This window comes from Echinococcus granulosus, assembly GCF_000524195.1.
Source record: "Echinococcus granulosus chromosome Unknown EG_S00026, whole genome shotgun sequence".
In the NCBI taxonomy this organism is placed as follows: Eukaryota; Metazoa; Platyhelminthes; class Cestoda; order Cyclophyllidea; family Taeniidae; genus Echinococcus; species Echinococcus granulosus.
Genome location: NW_020170406.1, coordinates 241348 through 262192, shown reverse-complemented (window position 1 = coordinate 262192; position 20845 = coordinate 241348). Strand labels below are relative to the sequence as shown.

At 41.9% G+C, this 20845-nt stretch overlaps 1 protein-coding gene across 1 annotated transcript; it reads right to left on the bottom strand. All coding sequences in view use genetic code 11, as the record gives it.

Moving 5' to 3' along the window:
- Window positions 1-44: 44 nt before the first annotated feature.
- Window positions 45-13437, bottom strand: EGR_04274 (E3 ubiquitin-protein ligase RNF19A; the record flags this gene model as incomplete). The annotated part of the gene is made up of 9 exons (XM_024493523.1): window positions 45-367; window positions 1393-1486; window positions 1967-2129; window positions 3578-3719; window positions 5139-5191; window positions 6875-6922; window positions 9348-9827; window positions 12327-12897; window positions 13410-13437. The coding sequence occupies 9 exons, from the start codon at window positions 13435-13437 to the stop codon at window positions 45-47; spliced, it is 1902 nt and encodes a 633-aa protein (XP_024352031.1).
- Window positions 13438-20845: the final 7408 nt, after the last annotated feature.

The window sequence follows — 20845 nt, the reverse complement described above, 5'->3', positions numbered from 1 at the left end:
AATAGAGGCATCGGTGAGGATATCTACCTGTGGCAGGACAGCATTCACGGATCAAACTCCGCCGCTCTCTCGTGGAGCACTTCAAGGGACTTTGTGGACCGTGCTTGGGCATGTTTGGAGGCCTTTGTCGTCTTGGGACTGTCGTCCGGTGCCGAGGTATCGACGGAAGCAGTGACAGTAGAGGAGGAGGTAGAGGCGGACTCGCCTACGCGATCCCAGTTGATCTTGAACCCTACCTCTGGGTCAACGTCCGGGGCATTCGTCGAGTCCGTACTGAGGCGCACTTTCAGTTCGGAGAAGAGGGTGATAGGCATGAAGATGTAGACGTAGATCAGCACCAGGGGAATACCGAAGAGAGCCACCAGTCCTGATAGAAGAAGGTGTATGGGTCACAATGACGAATTTTTTGTGGGTTCAAATGGCACCTACGTGTCGGTTAGATTGTGTGTTTGATCATTGTCTGCATTGGTTTCCCACGCAACCCAGTTCTAGCAACGAAGTGACTTGTCAGCTTGAAGCTACTCACACAAACAAACGATCGAACTCTTTACTCGTGTCCCAGTGTCACGACGAAACTCCAATTCGAAAATAGTCCGAACTTCTCGAATCAATAGCGAGTCGAAACAGTCCAAGTTGAAGGCAGGAACAGCTGTCAGGGCTTGATGGAGTTGTTAGCTGGGAGTTCCTGCAGGGCTACCATTTTGAAAATTCTAACTCAAAACATGAACCAAATTTTCAAACTGTGCGCGGAGCAACATCCTCTGGCTTGACGGCAAAATTTGTACTTGAAAATAGCTTGGCTACTTACTTACTCATCCTTCAAAAAAGGCCGAAATGGTGAATGAACGCGAATGTCCGATTGTTCTGGGGGTGGCTGCAATCCCCAGAAGTGACGCTTCCGTCCCGAAGTTTTAGAATTTTCCGCAAATTTTCTTTTCTCGAGCGCTCTGGCTGAGTCCTCCTCGATTGGTCAATATCGATATGGGGACACCCTAAGTAGGCTAATATCCACAATGAGATCACAGGCCACCGGCTCATGTCTCAGTGTCCAGTCCTGAGGGGGGGAATGCTGATGCGGAGTTCTGGTTGTAAGTTGGCATTAAGGATCTCCTTTCCTGTAGCCGTTGTCTCCCGATTACTCTCACAGCTTGATAATGTCTGCGCTCACGCATAAATCATTTAATGTCAAGTTAAAATAAAGAATGATGACTGATGGCAGCAGTTTGCTTTTGCATCGGACCCCACAATTCAAATTCTGCGTTTGGTACATTTCATTCAGAGATTATCTGATTGCAATTTTACGCGGATGTTTTCGCAGCATGTAATGAACTTTGAGTCCTCCGTGAAGGAAAGGGAAAACATTAATGACAATAACACCGTGAGGGGGCTTACCTGCAATTATTGGGGAAACCAAGAGACCTCCGAAGAAAGACAAAGTTTTGAGAAGAAGACGTTTCCATTTTCTACCCTTTACATTTTGACCCACCTAAAAAGTCAGGAAAAATACTGAAAATTTAAGTAACCATTATAAAACTGACTACTAGGGTTTCTGGGGAAAATTGACCACCACAGACCACAACGTAGCTATTCTCTAGAATACACTTTACACTATTATTTTAAAATTAACTAATCTGCTTAATACACAACCTAGTGCAACCGGTTACCATGACGTGGTAAAGAATACGTCGCATGTGACGCTAGTAGTGAAGATGTTTACGAGATAACCAATTGGAATAGTACCAAATGATGAGCAAAGAAGAGGCCCACAAGTTCAAACTTCAAGATACGACTTTAATAAGAGCCACACTTTAAAGTATTAAAACTAGTGTATTTCGACCAGTAATGCAAAGGCATTTCGCTCTATAGGTTAAGCTTTATATCAATGATTTATGCGTAAAACCAACTACTTGTTTTATTTCAGCGAGCACATTAGCAAAAGTTAAATACCGATGGGGAGTAAAATGACCTTGTAAACAAGGTAGGCAGGAAAGCCGATTGCTATGCCGGGCATAGCGAGTGCGGTTACTATGGCGAGGATGAAGGGAGTACCGAAGGCGGCCAACAGCATTGCGCAAATTCGTCGACGGAAAGGCCATCGCTTACGGCCCCAAAAGGTGCAGCCTGTGGGACTTTAAGGGAAAAGAAAGCCGATTCATGATGAATCTATCCCACCTACTTTCGACTAGGTGTTGTTGCCATTTCAGGCTAATGATTTTTGAATGATTCGGTTTGATGTTCTACCAGGCCTTTATTCTAACTCAAAAAGTGGCCTCTTTTAAAATTGACCATGCATTGGCCCGCGTAATTGAAACGAATCCCAACATTTGGTCCTCTCGACCACAAGTATGGCAAAGTGAAAATTTAAAGAAAATACCAGTGAAATTACGAGTCCATGTAACATCTAACTAGGGACAGAGATAGGCAACCCGTGCTACATTGCAACGAAAGTGGATTCTAGCAGGCAAATACATTCACACTGCTGTAAATTGACCATTACTGGGAGCCCATTTAGCAGCATTACTACATCTAGATCGTTGGTTATTACATTCACTTGGACGATGTTAAACCCATCATTTGGGAGCACAGCAACGAACGTTTGGCCTGAAGATAACGCACAAAGTGACTGTGAATTTGTGGATTAAAATTTCTACATTTGATTCCACTTCTGCAAAGCTGGTAATGACTGACATTTCACCTTGAAAAATTCAGTTCAGCATTCTAGATTAGAAGTCTATGTAATTGGCAGTTATGCATTTTCGGGTTTCAATTTGCAGCAAACAGCTTAAAAATAGCTTTTAATTAAAACCAATTGGGATTTCAAATGCCAGAAGATAGTCCACACCCGAATGCGTCCCCACGTGTTTTTTTTGGGCGAGAAACTTAAGGGTATGAAAATACGTGATTTTATACAATGCCTCATGCGTCATCCACTCATGATAAGCCTCTAAGGTGACACAAAGTAAGTCAAAATAGGCCACTAACACATGCCTCTTCCACGGAATGAGTTAGAATAAAAGCCTGGTAGAACATCAAGCCGAATCATTCAAAAATCACTAGCCTGAAATGGCAACAACACCTAGTCGAAAGTAGGTGGGATAGATTCATCATGAATCGGTTTTATCGAAACAAAAGATCGTCCTATGTGCCCTTTTGCTAAGCTCAAACTATAAATCCACCGTTCTTGGCTCTTGGAAAGTTGATTCACAGCAAAAAAAACCCACGACTTGGTAAAATGAGTATCGTGAAACCTCCTTCATGCGTGGGGCATGCACACTTCAATTCGTTACCACGAGAAGGCCATGAGAGCATTGAGAGGAAGGGTTGATTAAAAAGGCAGTCCTGCTTTAACAATACCAAAGAGGTCATTTATCTCATTCAAAATAAACTCATTCTAGAACAGCTGGTCTCGAGTTTTGGTCCTGTTTTTATTTGTTCTAAATAATTAGTTGTTTCTTGCAACAAAATAACCCCTAAAAAGATCGTATTTATTTTAAGACATCACTTCAAGATCACATGAGATTGATTTAATAACAATTCAGGGTAAAATGTAGGCACATTTGGAGTGGGAACTGTTTACCTAAGAAAGTGGGTGTCTCGAACCTCACGAAGACAAAGCCAACAGAATTCACAACCGCAGATGAAACAGCTCATGTGATTGCACGATCCATCATCGAGTTTCAGCAGCAAGGTTTTACACCGAGGACACGCTTTTACTTGACCTGCAAACACAAGGAAGCAGCATTACGCATTCATTCAAAGGTGGAAGGGATCGGTATAGCAACGCCCAATGGTGCGCAACACGGAAGAAGCAATGCCCAATCGGACCCATTAAATCGGTGAATTTCAAATGAACAGTTTCACTGGTCAGAGGTTTCCAGTTTGCATCTGAAGAAAATAGGTCTGGTAGGGTGTACTTTTGGGCCAATATAAATTCAATGCGCAATTATTAAAAAGGGAAAGGAACAACGGCTATCTCCGCCCCTCCCTTATCCAACTACCCAAGAGACAAGGCGCAGCGCAAAGCTATTTATATTCACCCAGAAAGAATAGTCGACGCATGGGAGAGTAACTGGGATTGTCGATGACACTAACGCGATTGCAAACGCATGAAAACGAGGGCTTTAAATGGAGACGATAAAAAGTCGAAAAAAGACTTCTTTTTCTCCTCAATGGAGGTAAAATCCAACCGACGACTACTTTTCAAGCCTTGTTACTGGCTTATTCACGAGCTGTTTTTCGCCACAAACGAATAAAGGAGGCGCAGGAGGTGTGAACTGAGTCGAATTTGTTTGCCTGTCCCTTTTTTCCATGCAAATGTTGCCCAATGACTTAAAAGTCAGCTCACCATTTATCCTATAAGAATTAAAATGAGATGAAAAGCCATTTAAATCTGCCATCTGTGACTGTAACAAATTCACTCATCACACAGGGACGTTTGTATAGCTTCCCTTTGCACAGGAATGAATAAGTTGGTGGTGCGTGGATACAATCACATGACAAGTGAGGCTCCACTTCAGTGAAAGTACGCCATTCTAACCTCAACTGTTGCTGACGCGCAAACGATAGAAACTAAGTAGCGAAACGTTCGATCCCCTTTATGACAACTCGATTTGAGCGTTGACTGTTGTCAAGTTTTATGATCCGGATTGCACAATCCTGAGTTGTGATTGGTGAATTTTCATTGAAAAATATGCAGACTAATCGAACTATCACGAATGGTATAGTTGTCCGTTGAAGAGAGCTACTAATTAACCCAAACGTCAACACGCTGACTCATTGTTTGAGTGATAAAGTTCCAACTTAGTTGTCGATTTTAAACCTTCACAAAGGTTAAAATGGATAACGTTAGACCGGAACCGCACAGTTTGACAGAGTCAACTACTCCAGCAATGCTAAAGTAACTGAAACAAATCAGGGATGGGTTCTCCCCACACGGATTAAGCAAGCGGACCCTTGCGAGGCACTCGAGTATAGGTGGAAATAACAGTGGCAGATGACATGCCAAATACTTAACAAAAGTCAAATGAAATTAGTTGCTACACCTTTGAAGGGTATCATAGGATTTCAACAAACAATTTTTGAAAATGTTAATTATTTTCTTACCTGAAACACGTATGATAAAGCAATTCGCCACTCACCGTTTAAATTATCGGGGAGTTCCAGTTCGACCTTCGATATATCTACGTCAGATCTGGAATGGAATGGAGCCATAAAAAAGAAATGTAAGTATGCAGAAAGACACTTTCTCTTGACCTTAAAAAATAAAAAAAAACCATCCCTTGGGGGTAAGTATGACTGTAAACCAATAGTTTAATAGTTGTGTAACAAGTGCATAAGCACACTTAGTGTCACATTGCTTTTATCTACGAAATAGTTGGAGAGGCGATTTCAACACCTCGGGGTACTTGTAGATGAGGTGACTCTCGTAAGGTTTGGCGGTTCAAGCGCGCAACATTAACACACATACACTTGTCTGTTTATTTCAGAGCTAAAAACAAGCCTAAGTTATAAGAATAACATCTTTTGTGCCTTTTGACAAGTCGTAAACTGATAAGGAGCGGACACTGTGCTACTGCAGAGCCATAACAAATTACCCTTTTGAATGATGCCCCTAGTTTGCGCACAAAATCACCTTCCACGAGTGTTTGTAGCACAATCAGTAACACAACATCCCTGCGATTCGTTGGTACTTGGTGAATTAGGCGTTTTCGCCTACGAGACGTGATACAATGGCTTCAGGTCCTGACGGGGCTTTGCCTCCTTATTACGGTTTCTAAGCAAATGCAGTCGATGAAACGATTTGCCGTTGCTACTACAAATCAAGGTGTTTGTGTGAATTCCAGTTTTCTGAAATGTCACCAGATGGCAACTTTTTATGATAGGGAATTTCTCCTTACCGACATTTACATGTTACTAAAAATATGGCATTTATGCAATGAGGACAAGATATCGTCAAAAAAATTCGGAACAAATAAACAAGAACCGTATCGTGTTCCGTAGTTTTTTCCCACAAGGTCGTAAGATCATTCAGATGCTAAAGGTCACCCATGGTGGACCTCAAGTGTTTCCGTTGGACTTGGCTACTTTGCAAGACGCAGAAATGATAATTATTTTATGTTAACTCCTCTAGGTCTTATTTGGACCACTTAGACCAATGTGTATGGAGTTTCGTTAAGAGGATTGCCAACAAGTATAGCTGTGATATGACAATCCATCCCTACTCACAGCGTTACAGAAGAAACATCGCCATAAGCCTTGAAGAAGACTAAGATCTACCGTTTGACGAACGAATCACTAAAGCATTTGGGCTACAGTATCGGTCTCGAGTTGATTGCATTACTTACCAACAATGTGCATTATCAACTCCTTTCCCTACTTCATTCGCGGTTCGGTGTTTTGGTGACGCACACACATATCTTCACAAACAGACATGCTTGTGAAAAGTGATTTGGCAAGCCTTCACTTTTCCATCACGTTTTCAGTCAACTAGCAACACGCAGCTTTACACTTGAAACCTACCGCTTTTTAAACCATTACTTTTCGTGCGTGTGCATAATGGTTGGTAATTTTAAACACTATAGATTAACCAATGAATCAACTATACTTAACGGGATAAATGAATATATCAGCATAGCAATTACAATGGGAACGTGGGCATCATGTGGTAAAGCACCTACACGAAGCCAAGACTAACCAAAATCATATGAATACATGGGGAAATAGTTAATATTTGGCATTCAATGACAAAAAAGGCATTCTTATAGTGGCACTAATGACAGGTATGGGGATTGTCGGCTAAAATAATATCAAATCATCTGGCGACGCGCAACTCAACCGCACGCCCCGCGCCTTTGTCTTTCACCACTTGACCTACCGGTAGTACTTTAAGTAGGGGTTTGTTTTCTCCTCTGCCTCGAGAATGCTATAGGTAAGGTAAGGTAAGGACAATTCAGGCTCAGCTTTCTCAATACTCCCACGTGCTGCCATTTTGTTGTAACAAAAAGCAATTCTCCGGGTGGTATAGTAAGAATGTAAAAGAACAGACGCTGGTCAGTGGGAGACGTAAATATGGTTGGATATTCCAAAGATCAAGGGTACACAACAATTCAAACACACCGTCAGTTGTCAGTTATTGACCTAAAGGCGTTCAGAGGTACAGGGACAGACGTCCCTGAACTTTCATCCCTGCCTAATGCTGAGAGACAAAGTATGAGACATCTGCATAAAGCTTAAGGCAATGAGCTTCATAATTCGCATTGTAATCTGGAAGAAAATATCCTGAAAAGCCCATATGTGATCGGTTAAAAACAGATTTATTGTGTTAATAACAACAACTAATGAACTGTACCTGGAGAGAAGGAAAAGGGTGCTTCACCAATGAATGATCGAGAGAAAAAAGAGGGATTTTGGTGAGATGCAAATACTTTAACTACATCAGGTATTCATCCAAAAAAATATGCGCTTCAGTTTACGATAACAGACTTTCCCTTTTTCGATGTGTTCGGACCTGAGTTTCATCATGGAGTCACAATGCCGCAATGTAAGTAGATGGAAACCTTAAAGGGATATTGCTTGATGACAGGCATAACTAACAGATTAAGTAAGAAGTCCTGTTCTTAAAAATATGTCAACCGTGTGAGAAAAAGTACTCTAGAGCCAAAAACAGCAGCAATAGAAAGGAAACATCAAGATTTGACGTTCCTACTTCAGCAACATTGATCCATCAAAAATTATCCGCAGTTCTAGATGGATTAGAAGAGTCGGCACAAAAAACAGCTTATTTTTATGTGCAGCTAAAAGTGATTCTTATAAATTTAAAATAATATCAATTTTGATGTACCAACCACCTGAACAACAGTACTAGACTTTCTTGTCGAATCCACTGTCAAGCATGTCATATTTGATGAAATAATGGTATAGGTTTCATCCATAACGCGAATTAATCCCTCGTTTCACTGCAGTCTGTTCAGCCTCCTACCTGTCTTCTGTACCTTCCCAGCATGTATAATAAAACTACTTCCAAACTATTGGGCTCTAAAATGTTTTTGGGCACTGTAGATCTTGTTTTTTCATAAGTCCAAGGCGAAACCACTCGCTCGAGCATGGCTCTCACGGAGGTAGGAACTGGTCAAGTGTGTCTGTTTATGACACAGCCCAGAGCCGGAAGTTTATTTTGGATGTTTATTGTAAAAAAAAGTCAGTTTGTGCGTGGGTGTGCGTGAACACACGCTAAAGCACACAATGGGACATGGTTATGGATGAAAATCAAACACACTGCCACACAACATCATCAGCATCATCCAGAAAAAGGCTTTTTAACTAAATTGGCGTTCTTGCCATATTTAGCTTGCCTTAGCTTACAGCGTGTTCTATGCTTGCGGGAGTGTGTGTATGTGTTTGTGTAGAAAAATCACTTTAAAATTCCTGCCTTCTTTCACATTGTGAATTCTCTACCTCTCAATTACACTCACTTCCCCAGTTCGTCACATCAAATAGTATGACGGCTCTGATTGGCTGATTTCAATGCTAAATACGCATACTTTCCACAAGTCTACTCTAGAAAAAATGAATATAAAGAAATTGTAAAATAAGTAGGGGTATGATAAGATCTACGATTGATCACTGACAGCTAATCATTTACGCATCAAGTTGTGTTTACCAGTGTTTTAAACAAGAATGTGAAGTGCCAAGTGGACTATTCTTACGCTTTAACGACTAATGAGATTCACTTTAATGCTAAGTCAATCCAGACGTTTTGAAATTTAATGAGGGACCATTTATACGGCAAGCGACCTGTCTTGATACAATAAGCTTCCGTTTAGTTGTTATCTGATATCCTATTGGGAAAATTACTTGGATTGATCGGTTAGTTGAGTGGAAATTGCGAATTTCTTTTGGGAAGAAATATTTTAATAAAAATTTGCACACGATTAACAAGAACGATCATACGATAAATTAGTATGAGAATCCAAACTTTGTAATGATAGGCATGGTCAATCATTCCCCCAGAATGGTTAGTTAAACAGGCGAATTTTGCAACTAGTAGGGCACAGAGGTAAACATATCAATGTACTTTAAGTTTCTTTTTTCAGGTATCTTAAGTGACCACCCCATTTTACTGAGGCGTAGGGTAACCAAGACTTCAAATTATGAGAAGCACAGCTTGTTCAAAGTTCAAATTCGAATCTGGTTGCACAAAGATAAACAGTAAACCTGCGGACACTGAAGCGCAAAATTTAATTAAACCAGCACTAGAAAACACAGGAAAGCTTATTTCCGTGGCCAGAGATCACGAAAATAGCGTTTCAAACCTTTGTGCGTTGAAGTAGGTAATATAGAATACTTACTCTTGATCCACTGGCCCATTATCATCTTCATCGTCGGTGTTCACACCAATAGCATCAGCAGCCTGGACCGGTATAGCGGGCGTGGAGAAGCGCCGTTCCGAGAGACGTCGAACCTGACTCCCTGAACCCTCCTTGGAATCACCACTTGTATCCGCTTCCGTTTTTGGTTGAGCACCTCCACCCGCTACTGTCACCACTACTGCGGCGTCCATAGGGGCTGCAACGGCACCAGAGAGGCGGAACAGTTGTTGGAGTCGTGAGAGCAGAGATCGATGGTTGTCGATGAGGTTATTGGTGCCTTCGGTCCCACCTCCAACAGATGTAGAAGCGGCAGTATTTGGCTTATGACAGATGTGATCACAACCATCAGTGCTCCAGGGCCCTCGGCACTTGTAGCAGAAGGCCGCATTCGGGCAGTCAGAGTTACTGCATTCAATTCGGGGACAGGCTCGAAATTTGTGGCTCGCAAGCACTGCGTATCTTTAACGGGATAAGAAGAGAAATGCTTCACTACGTGCTTTCTCCTCTCCCCATCACCCAGGGTTGAAGTAATCAAGGAAAAATAACGAATAGAATGAGCAATTGAGCCTAGTAACCCATGCATACATACGTGCATACACGTATGCGCAGATCCCCTCCAACAAGCACGAAAATACCCATTTTGGCATTTCATAATGCGGGAATGAACAAAATGAGCCGCGGTCAATGTTTAGCACCAATGGACAAACGCAGTAATGGCGCATTCTTGTATAATCAATCCTGTAGGGTAGAGTGACTCCAGAAAAGGAAATAACTGCAACTGAATCCCGACTTAAAGTACGGGATGAGAGATATGGGAAGTCGCAGAGTGGTGTGAAATTCTTACCCAGCAATAATCTCACATCACTACTCCACTGCTATAGTTTATTATGCATCGCTGAAGGCTGTAAAGTGTTTGGTGATCGTATTGTTTTGGCTAAGTCACTACGTCTGGGGGCTCTTCACCAATTTTATACTGGTCATCCTGACGTCAGCCGCATGAAGTCCATCGCCAAGTTTTATTTATTGACTACACATGGACAAAAATGTCACCAATTTTGTTAAAGCCCATCGGCATTGTCAGCAAGCAGTAAAGAACTCGCAAAAATTCCCACCGGTACCTTGGCCTAAGCCAGAAAAGTTCCGGTTACAACTTCACCTCGACACCAAATCGACAGAGCCTCTCACTTCGTCATGGTGGATGCCCTTTCAAAGTAGCCGGAGGTACCACCTGCGCTCCCACCTACAGACTCTGCTCTACAGAAAATGATTCGGGTTGATTTGTTTTGTGCACTAAGATGGCAGTTTGCTAAGTGAGGGGGAACAACGGAAAGATTGCAAGTCAACTTTGGGAAAGGTCGTTAATGACTTCCACGAGGAGTGCTGGGATGCCTGCGGTTTCAGAAATAACGTTCTTGTTCTCAAGCTCTATACTTGCCTACGTATTCCTTCTCTCTGGTGTTCTAGAGCATTTCACAGCGCTCCCACCGAGACCATCCTGACTGGTCAATAATTAAGGCCATTCCCAATCTAGATGGCATAAATAAGCAGAAATGGACCAGTCCATAACTCAGCAGTTCACCCAATAAACGCACACGCAGGTGAAGTATTGTGGTTGTACATATGTGGTTGGCACTAAGGTCCTTGTTTTCCTTGTTTTTCTTCATTACTCCGACGGAGATCTCAACACAACCCAAGATCGCGCTCATGAACTTGAGGCTATAACAAGTGCAAGTATCGACAGCAACAGAATCGAGAACAACGACAAGGTTCTTTTCGAAAAATTGCACTCCACGTACCCATGTGACCTTAATAAGCGGTTCACATAGCTAAAAATAACTTTTGTCTTGACAAAGTATTCAGTAATCGAATCTATGTATATCAATCTCACTCTAGTGGATTTGAAGCACAGTTTGAAAGACGATGTCAGCAGTAAGAAAGGCTAAAATTGTAAAACATAAAGCACCATCTACTGAGTACAGGCATTAAGATTGATCAAATTTAAGAAGATGAAACGATGCAGGATGTTCTTGGTCCATAAGATGTTTTTTTATTTTTGAGCAGCACACCACTAAAGGGAACATATCCCTTCGGAGTTTTTGTGGCCGATATTCCTCTCAGATCCTAACAGCAAATGTTTTTCATTTGCCACCTCCTCTCTGCTATACTATCATACTAACAATGTGGTAATTTCTCGCGAGGCACCGCAAATGAAACGAATCGGTAAGTGCTCCAGTCAATCCTGTGGTGTAAATTTCAAGCTTATCTAAGAATGTCGCAATCAGGGTAGCATTCGTGGGAGTGGGGTAAAAATCATAAATCTATATGATGACAAAAAAACAGGAGGTCCGACTAATTGCATGGGCTTTCCAATTAAATTGGTAAAGTGCTCCAGTAATATTGTGCTCCTTTTCTCAACCACTTGAAGATTGGTCATGCATACAATGATGTGCTCGAATAGTGAAATCGCCCTTTTTAAATGACATTTCCGCAAATTCTGTGAGTGCTTTGCTTTCTTTCCTATAACTAATTACCATGCAAACTATGGAAGTACTCAGATGCCTGAACCGAGCGAAGAGACTGTGAACGATCAAATACTAGCGCATCGGGAATAAGCCGGATCGAAGTATATGTTTAGTAATTGCAGTACTTACAAGTAATTGAAATCATTAAAGATCCCCATTTAATTAGGACTAAAAGCTAAAACAAGCGGTGAGGATTTCAGCTGAAGCAGAGTTCGCGTAACCTTGAAGGACATTCAATGTGACAATGTGCATGGCCTCAGCGCACATTTACCTCATGACGGCGTATCAATACATCGGGGTAGGGGAGATCGAGCAGCCTAACAAAGTTCAGATGATACATGAAGATTGCAAACCGAACCTCGTATGTGTGCATGATAAGTCAGTCACGTGCTTCGAAGCCGCCCACGCACATATGGGGTAAATTCATGAAGCTCACCCACAACCACGGGGACACCAACGCGTCCTTTTATCGTGTATGAGGTATTGATGAAGAAGAAAGTCTTCATATCGCTGGTACAACTTTGCCGCAGATGCCTGCTGCCCGGCCGAAAAGGCGACATAGGCGTTCTGAGTAAATGAGGTTTCGGAGTGAGACTGATGAGGAGGTCTGAGGAGCTGAAGAGTGAGAGCTCTTGACAGCCGACAGTTACAGGCTATGCAGGTAATATGGGCCATGGCAAAGGAGGATACTTGGGAGGCCACGAAGGCGCGCCAGCAATCGAGGCAGGCCCGGTGGCCGCACTTTTGCAGCGCGTAGAGGCTATCCACGTCATTGGCGCAGACAACACAGGAATCGTCCGCAGGCACTCGCAGCAAACCCGGGTATAACACGACCGACGCCGTGTCCGAGCCGACTTCCGATATTGCTGCTGCTGCTGCTGGCACGGATTCTACTTCCGCACTCTTTTGGACCTTCGTGCGCCTACGCCGATGTGGCCATTTATATCGAATGCTGCCTGAACTACTAGAAATCACCGATGTGTCGGTGCGCGGCTTACGTTGATTACCTTAATTTCGTAGAAGAAAAGCAAATAAACCATGTGTTCACGCAGTGATTACGTGTAACGCGTTCAAGAGTAACACTAAGGATAAAAGACGTCGGAAAAAGTTTTGTTAAGTATTCTGCGACCAATTATCGCAATCAAAGCAAAACTGCCTGAGACAACAAATCTGGTATTACCATGGTGTTAGGAGAGTCATTAGGATTACTAAAATACTCATGATTGGGTGAATTTGCTCCCGCGGTTTCGGTAGTTAAGGGAAATGTTGGAGAAAAAGTCCACTCTATCAAGCTTTGGCATTATAAACCACGGTGTCAAAACCAACTAAAGCGTTTAATTAACTCGTCCTGTACTAACTACTTCGCACTTACCACCAGAATAAATGACGAACTAGGAATTTCGATTAAAAAGCGGACTATTTGGGGCGACCCAAATCATAAGTAGTTGGGCATGCAAAATACATAACCAAACTTCTGAAGTCGAATTTAACCCTAGTATTGGTGGGAATGAGGGCTTACCAGCAAGTAAATTGTTTATAACCTCCATAAGGCGAAAAGTAGTTCAGGCAGACATGATCAGACAGGTTGACTTGGTGTGGTAGGGAATTCAAATATGGCTGCTGATTTTGACTTCAATTAACTGCACTCACTATAGCCTATTATGATTTAAATATAATATTCACAACAAACACCTGTGGCTTAGACTTAACTTTAATCCGTTATAACTAGATATATTATTTCGATCCTAGATTTTGGTGTTCAGAATTTGGAGCCCTTAAGGCTTTTAACATTTTTACATCCATAAAAGTTATCTTATGAAACCACATGGTATACAACCCAGTTAAAATATTAAATCGCTCTCTTATTTATATCAGAGGTTGCAATCACCCATACCAGAGTTAAGGTTCTATTAGTAGCATAAGAAGAACTGTTAGGCTAGGGGCTTGCCTGAAAAGCTATACTGCCATGCCGGAAGTACAAACTGCGGGGGTTGAAGGGCTCATTTGATGAATTTGCATCACTTAATTTACATTGAATCACTACACAATCCCATCCCTTTAAGTGGCGTCCTTATCACTTTGTAGTCAGTCATTTTAACACAGCCCATAGATCCGGATAAATATTCATTAAGTTTTCGTAGCAGCGAGAACAAATCTGATCTTAGTATCTTTTATAAATCATGGGGATCCCATTTGACCTCCTTTGTAAACAATGTTAAAATAAGACTCAATGGTTTCATAATGCTTGAAACTGGACGTTGCTCTAGAAGGGGTACGATTCATATGACGTTTGTCATTTGGAGAAATATTGAACTGGGAGCAGGGCTAGTTAATGGGACAACTTCTAATAACTTTGCACAGCTAAAATTGAGTATCTATTCTACTTGGCCACCTTATTCTCATTCTAATTCACCCGAGTTCTGTGTAGGTGTTCGATGAGCAGATACTCCCCAGTTTTCGTGGAAATCACAATTCTTCATATTACTACGGACAATTCCACAATAAATTTTTGCAGATCTTCCAAATCCAGTGTCGCTCCAACCACTTACACCCTTCTTTGCAGAACACGAGATTGAGTTGATTGGCATAAAATATACTTGACTTCTACAGCCATCCCGAAGTGACTCTGCGGATTAGGTCATTCATAGTGGGTACCTACTTTCTGCGCCATTTAGATTTGGTAATCGGCAAAAGGAACTGGGACTGCTCTTTACTCGGAACGGGTACACCTACAGGTATTATTAAGCAAAACCCTCTGATCACTCCTCCTTTCAACACAAGCCAGACCGGTGTATAAGCAGTTTATTTTTACCATGCATGAAGGTCTGAGAGGGTATATGTACCACCGGAATAAAATTTATTTAAACTAACTTATTGTGACATTTAGGAGGAGAGACTTTTTGCATTTTGTGAAACTGAGGTTAACCCTTCAAGCTGAGTCGTTTTGCCACCTTCTATCTTGTATTCTGCAAAACAACGAGTGTTACTTTAAAACGTGTCAGTTATTCGGTATAGGGCTCTCTTTCCTGGCAAAATTAATGGCCTTGGTAATTTCCAATGGGTTAATTATTTTAAGCACGAATTATTTTATACCAATAATCTTTTTCCGATAAATGCTCCTGTATTATAAGTGATACTAAAACATCTAAAGCATATTACCTCTCGCAGTTTTTACCCAACTTTCCTTGATTTGTAAGCCTTTTATCCCATTTCCAAACCAAGTTTTTTGTGCAAAACCCAATTCGAAAAATTTATTCATGCATTTCAAGCATCAGTTGTCGCAAAAGTCCTTCCTACTCTTCGCTCTTGGCTTTTGATTTTTTTGGTCCCACTGCTCTAAGCCATCCCTAAAGCGAATATCTTCTCAAAGTACTATCCAAATTCTTGGTAAATGAAGAGTTTTTCCTCCCACTTATTACCACCCTTTTTAAAAGCATAACCAACCAGTATAATTAACGGCCGTTCTTCTCGGAGCCCGCAGAATTTATCATCTAAAAATGCAAAACACGCGGCTTAAATCTACATAATTCACGAGTAGATCCTTCCAGCTCAAAAGTTACTTCCGAATTCTTACCAAGGCCCGACAAAAGGCTATCTAATGCCATTTTCCCCCTTGCACTTAGTAGTTATAAATTGGGCAGGGGAGGACCTCGATGGATGGGATTCTTGTTATTCTCTATCCTGATTTTATCCACAATCATGTGCATTCATCAAGTGAGACATCCGATCGTTATTTAGCAAGTACCTACAGGGAGGAATCTCGTAGTCCCTAAATTCTAATTTGTGCTAAGACGATTAGGCACAAAAGTGCAAAATTCTCGCCGCTAAATCACTACCGATGGCCTAGGTAATAGGTCAAATGAGCCTATTTGGGCTCACTGGTGGCGCCAAGCTTGCAGACCTTTCCTCTGCCCTGCCCGTCGCCTTCCAATCAAATGTACATGACTCTCCCAAATGCGCTACTTCGCCTAGTAATTCAAAGGAAAGGCACAAATGTACTTTTGATTGAGGCAGTTGTCGTCCTCGGTAAATCGTGCCGTAGAATTATTTTCATCCTCTGATAGTACACCCAAACCTTTTTTGCCCACAATTGTCATTTGCTTCCAATAGCATTTATTTCGACTTTGGATAGAGGGAAAACAATTGCGTTTGTGCGTACAATTTAAAGGTATCAAATGGAGTCATTGTGCATCTCGATTTACGTTGCTGGGTTTTCTATTTGATGCAACTAGGTAAAATAATGTGGAAAACAAAGTTGACTGAGAGGAGTCCTGTGTTTAATCGCGAGTGTATATCTGTGGAATGTGGATTAACAAAGTATCCTAGCATAAGAGGGATACTGCAAAATAATTGTTGTTGTTATGGAAACTCCTAGTTCTAAAGGTTGTAGCAGTTTCGTTAACTTCTCGAGCTCTCCTTTGTAAACCCCCGAGACCGCCATGAAGACGAAGGAATATGTCATACTCGGATAGGTTGTCTTTTCGACATACGGAAGGGGTTTAGGCTACTGTTGTGGCTCAAAAGCCAAGCTCGCTCTGCAGAGTTACATTAGCGGAGACCTTAATTGACCCTTTACCACGACCAAGATTCAAAAAACAATTAACCTCTTGTATAGCTTCTCTCTCTAGCGTCGTCCTCTTCCACCTTCAACATCATCCATCACAACGTGCTCGGTGTTGTAGGAAAGCACCCATGAGCTAACCGTTGCAATCATCAAAGACACTTTACTGCAACGTCACTGATCCTTCCTGGCAATTTTACAGGATCTGGAGTTTCATCCTGTGTGGGAACGACACTGGCGGACGGAAAGAGGTGCTGGCTGTTACGCGTGTCCATCGCTGGCCGTAGGAACACTGGCCTAAGAGCAGAGTCGTATAACAAAGGTCGGGGTTAAACATAATTCCGTGGGGGTAGGGTTTTACTTTTATTCCTCCTTGCCCCCTTTTTTTCACTCCACTGTTGTCAGTCCAACGTATTTGTCTGGATTCTAACCAGCCAGTAGACAATCGGGGGAGGTACCGCAAGCTCACATAATCGACAGCATACAAGTACAGTTGACACCTCCGTGAGGGACCTTTCTGGATGGTTCACAGCTACTACCAGTTCACTTGTTAATACTTTTCCTGCAGACCACGGGACTGGGGTATTTGCCGAATGTAGACATTATTTTCAGACCTTCTATTAGCGGACGTCAACAATTTTCCCATCCTTAGCATAAGTCCTTCTTCCGCCAGACATAGAAATCCGGATGATTATCCTTTAAGGTTAGGTTTACTTTCCGTTGCCACCAATGCAGCACTCCAACTCTTCTCTGAAGATAAAAAGAGACATAATACCCAGACAGAATACATAATGTAGACATAGAGAAGGGATTGCGGGTACTGACATAGCCCGAAGGCCAGGCCGTTAGGTGGACATATAACGATGGAACCCCTAATTAGTTTTTTACCAAAGCTTAGAGTTTAACAAACAGTTAACTGATTGCATTCTTAATATAACTTTGTTTTTTTAAATCTTAAACTGATCAAAACATTTATTTTACCAAAGAATGAGGTGAATAGTTGCGACTCTATCTAAAATTCCCACTACTTTCTTACATGAAAACCTAGACAAAATATAATTCTCATCACCGCCAATGGAATTCGTATCTAGGGCCACTGGAATTCCGAAGAGACGGATAACTTATATCATTGTGACTCAAGAAATTTCAGGATTTATCATCGATGGTGCAAGAAAGCAATGCAGTTGATGCCAATGATTGGAGGGCAAACGCAGACGCCCTCGCCAATTGTCAGAAGTGACAGTTTGTGAAATATTCTTGCCTAACTTTATTTTAAACATTAAAATATGGGCTTTACTGTGCATAAAACATTTTCATATTTGTAAATGTGCTACCTTTTATTGACAGGCCGTTATAAGACGTCAGTTTTACATTCTTACCATTTGAGCACTGGTAGTCATAATGACATTGACACGAGGTTACATGACTAAGAATCTCACCTCCGAGGAATGCAATCTGCAAGGCTTTTGTTCATCCGAGTGCAAATTCTTCGGGAGGATGGGCGATTGGTAGGCAATATAAATATTACCTCCAAACAGCCCTTTTCAGCGACGCCTATTTTCCGCTTCACAAGCCTTCACTACCCACCCGCAAACACGTACGCGCTCTGACGTCTGTGTGGGTGTCAGCAGGTCTTGGCCATGGCCAAATCCACCCAGTCATCAGTCAGCCTCCATCGACATTCCCCAATGTAGGTGCACGAATGTGCTCCGTGTGTCGTAAGGCCAGAGGAAAGGTTAAGGGAACTTCTAGCTCCCTGAAAGTACACCCCACTTCCTATCAGGTAATTTGGTAGGTAATATTTCTCATGTTAAAAGTATTATGAAGTTGAGAGATCAAGCAAGGAATTGGGCTTACATTTCCCACCTAAACGGTTATTCTGATTTTGAGATCAACTGCTTTTTCATGCTGGATGAATTTGGATGGACCCCTATTAGAACTATTTAAAAGGGTTAGCAGATTGCCAGCAGAAGTGGCCTGATCGGGGTGCCATAATACCAAGATGTTGACCAAAACCTGTATCTGTGACTCTTGAAAAGTTGTGCATTGTGATTGTGTGCAAGATTTTAAAACGTTGTCCGAGTTGTAGATGCATAATTAGTGCGTTTTGTCTGTTAGGAAACACGGATGGTGGATAAAGGTGCCGTTCTCCTTCCACCTAACTGCCGAGAGGAAAGCAATTTGTCAATACCTATTCAGTACCACCAATAAAGGATTATACCAGTCAATTCTGAAAATTATCAGACCATACTTGAAGTAGTAGGAAAAAAATAGGAAATAAGCTATAGTTGCAACAAAAACGGTCAACAAAACGAGATTAGGTGTTGGAACTACCTTTCTTTTCTTTAGTGGCAACTGGCCATCTGGAAGGTGAGAATAAAAGACGCTGTAATATCATCGACATCAGTTACAGCCACAGCAGTCAAAAGGCAAGGATTGTAAACGCAGAGGAAATAGTGATACCTCAGTTCTTCTAGCACAATTTTCCCTGTAGGTGGAGATTCAGTTTAAAACTTGAATTAGTCCGTATAGATTGAAGCGCCGAAGAAAGAATAGGGCAATCGTAGAGCACGAAAACAATTTCCTTTTAGTTTCGTAAAAGGGGATGACTTCTCGTGAGAAGCACAATTCGACGTAGGCTGGCCCTTCTATCCCATGACATCTGCAGTACTTCAAAAGAACCCCATTCCCACTTTATGCAAATGTGACACTAAGGAGATGAGAAAGTACAAAGTTTTGCACAATCTCAAACTAATCATTCTGCAAGATGTTAATCGTTTGTTTAACTCTACATTTTGGCTCTCCAGACGCCCAAAGCTCCGCCTTTGTACTTCCTCCTGGCGGTATGTCCTCCGGACCATTCCAGTAACGCCCACCCTGTCCTGGTATAATGACTTATTTTGTCTTCAGGGAAGACTTGGGGCACTACATTGGTATTTGACAGGACAGCGTAAAAAGTTTGTTCTAACCCTAATAACGAAAATAAATCACCTGTTCAAACCAGCACTTTAGGGGAATTAGTCAGCCTTCCTGTGTAGCTAATCTTGGGAGGATGGTATTTTTATTATTTTAAATATTGCCTGTTTTTAATTCTCATCCACGAGATAGGGGTCAAGCAAAGAACAGAGATGAACTTGTTTTTGCAGAGAGATTCACACTACATAAATAAGTCGTTTGAAATTCTGAGACCATTATTTTAATAAGTATACCTAGTAAAATTCCAAAGATATTCACAAGGTGACCCAAAATTTGTCATACGATATTCTGTGCACAATTGCTAGCGTTAACAATGCCTAGCGCTCCCCCTTCGAGTCTTCCCTGAACTTGGAAGAAGTACAGAAGAGCTGAGGGTCTACCGACATGCCCTCGAGGACGTGCCGCCCAGTGGAAGTACAATTACAGAGCTTTAAGTGCCCGCGAAACCAAAACTTAGCTTTATACAACCAATCCAAGTACACATGATCCTCCCTCCTTTAGAGCGTCGTCTTTAGCGCAACCCCTTGATCAGCAACCCGTCCCCATGGGGTCATCAAAACGCAGTCGCTAGTGTAAATCACCTGCTCCAGAACTGAGACAATATTGACTGCAATACCATTGGATCCTCTTGGTAATTCCAATGGATCAGGAGTTTCGTGCTAGTTGGAAGCTGTATTAGAGGAAGGGAGAATGTGTTGGCTATCACGCCTGTCCATCGCATGTAGAATTAACACTAACCTAAGAGCAGACTTATTCAAATAAGGATGGTGACAAGGTGTAAATAGTGTTGTTAAGATAAGGTGTCTCGACCAATCCTCCATGCCAGTTTGTTCTCAGTTCAGTGTTGCCCGTCTACATCTACTGGAGTCCTACCCATCTAGTAGAGAAGTGGAGGAGGTATCGAGTGTTAACATCATTAATATCTCCATACAGGTACCGTAGACAGCTCCGTTATAAACTTTTTCAAATGTTTAATAACATTCCTGCAGAACAGGTAACTTAGGTAACCGCCGAAGGTAGACGTCATTTTAACCCTACTTTCCACTGCCATCATTGCAACGCTCTGAGACTTGCCTGAAGTTGAAGGAAGACGCAATACTATGGCAGAATATGTATTTCCGACGAAGGGAAGTGCTGGAGGGCCACTGGTATGGCCTGGAGTCCATGTCGCCCAGTGGAGGCACAATCACGGAACTCTAAGAGCTCGCATAATTAAAATGCAGCGTTAGACAAGTAATTAAAGTATCACAAATAAGCAATAATTACTATAAAAACACTTTTATAGAATTTAGCGATTTCTAGGGATCGTTACTGCCTCCTATTCTGGGTCATTCCTTCAATCGTATTTTCCCACGCATAGCCCATATTTCCTACGTCTTGCCGTTAAAAAAGCTTTAATTCTAAACAATTTAAGTGTA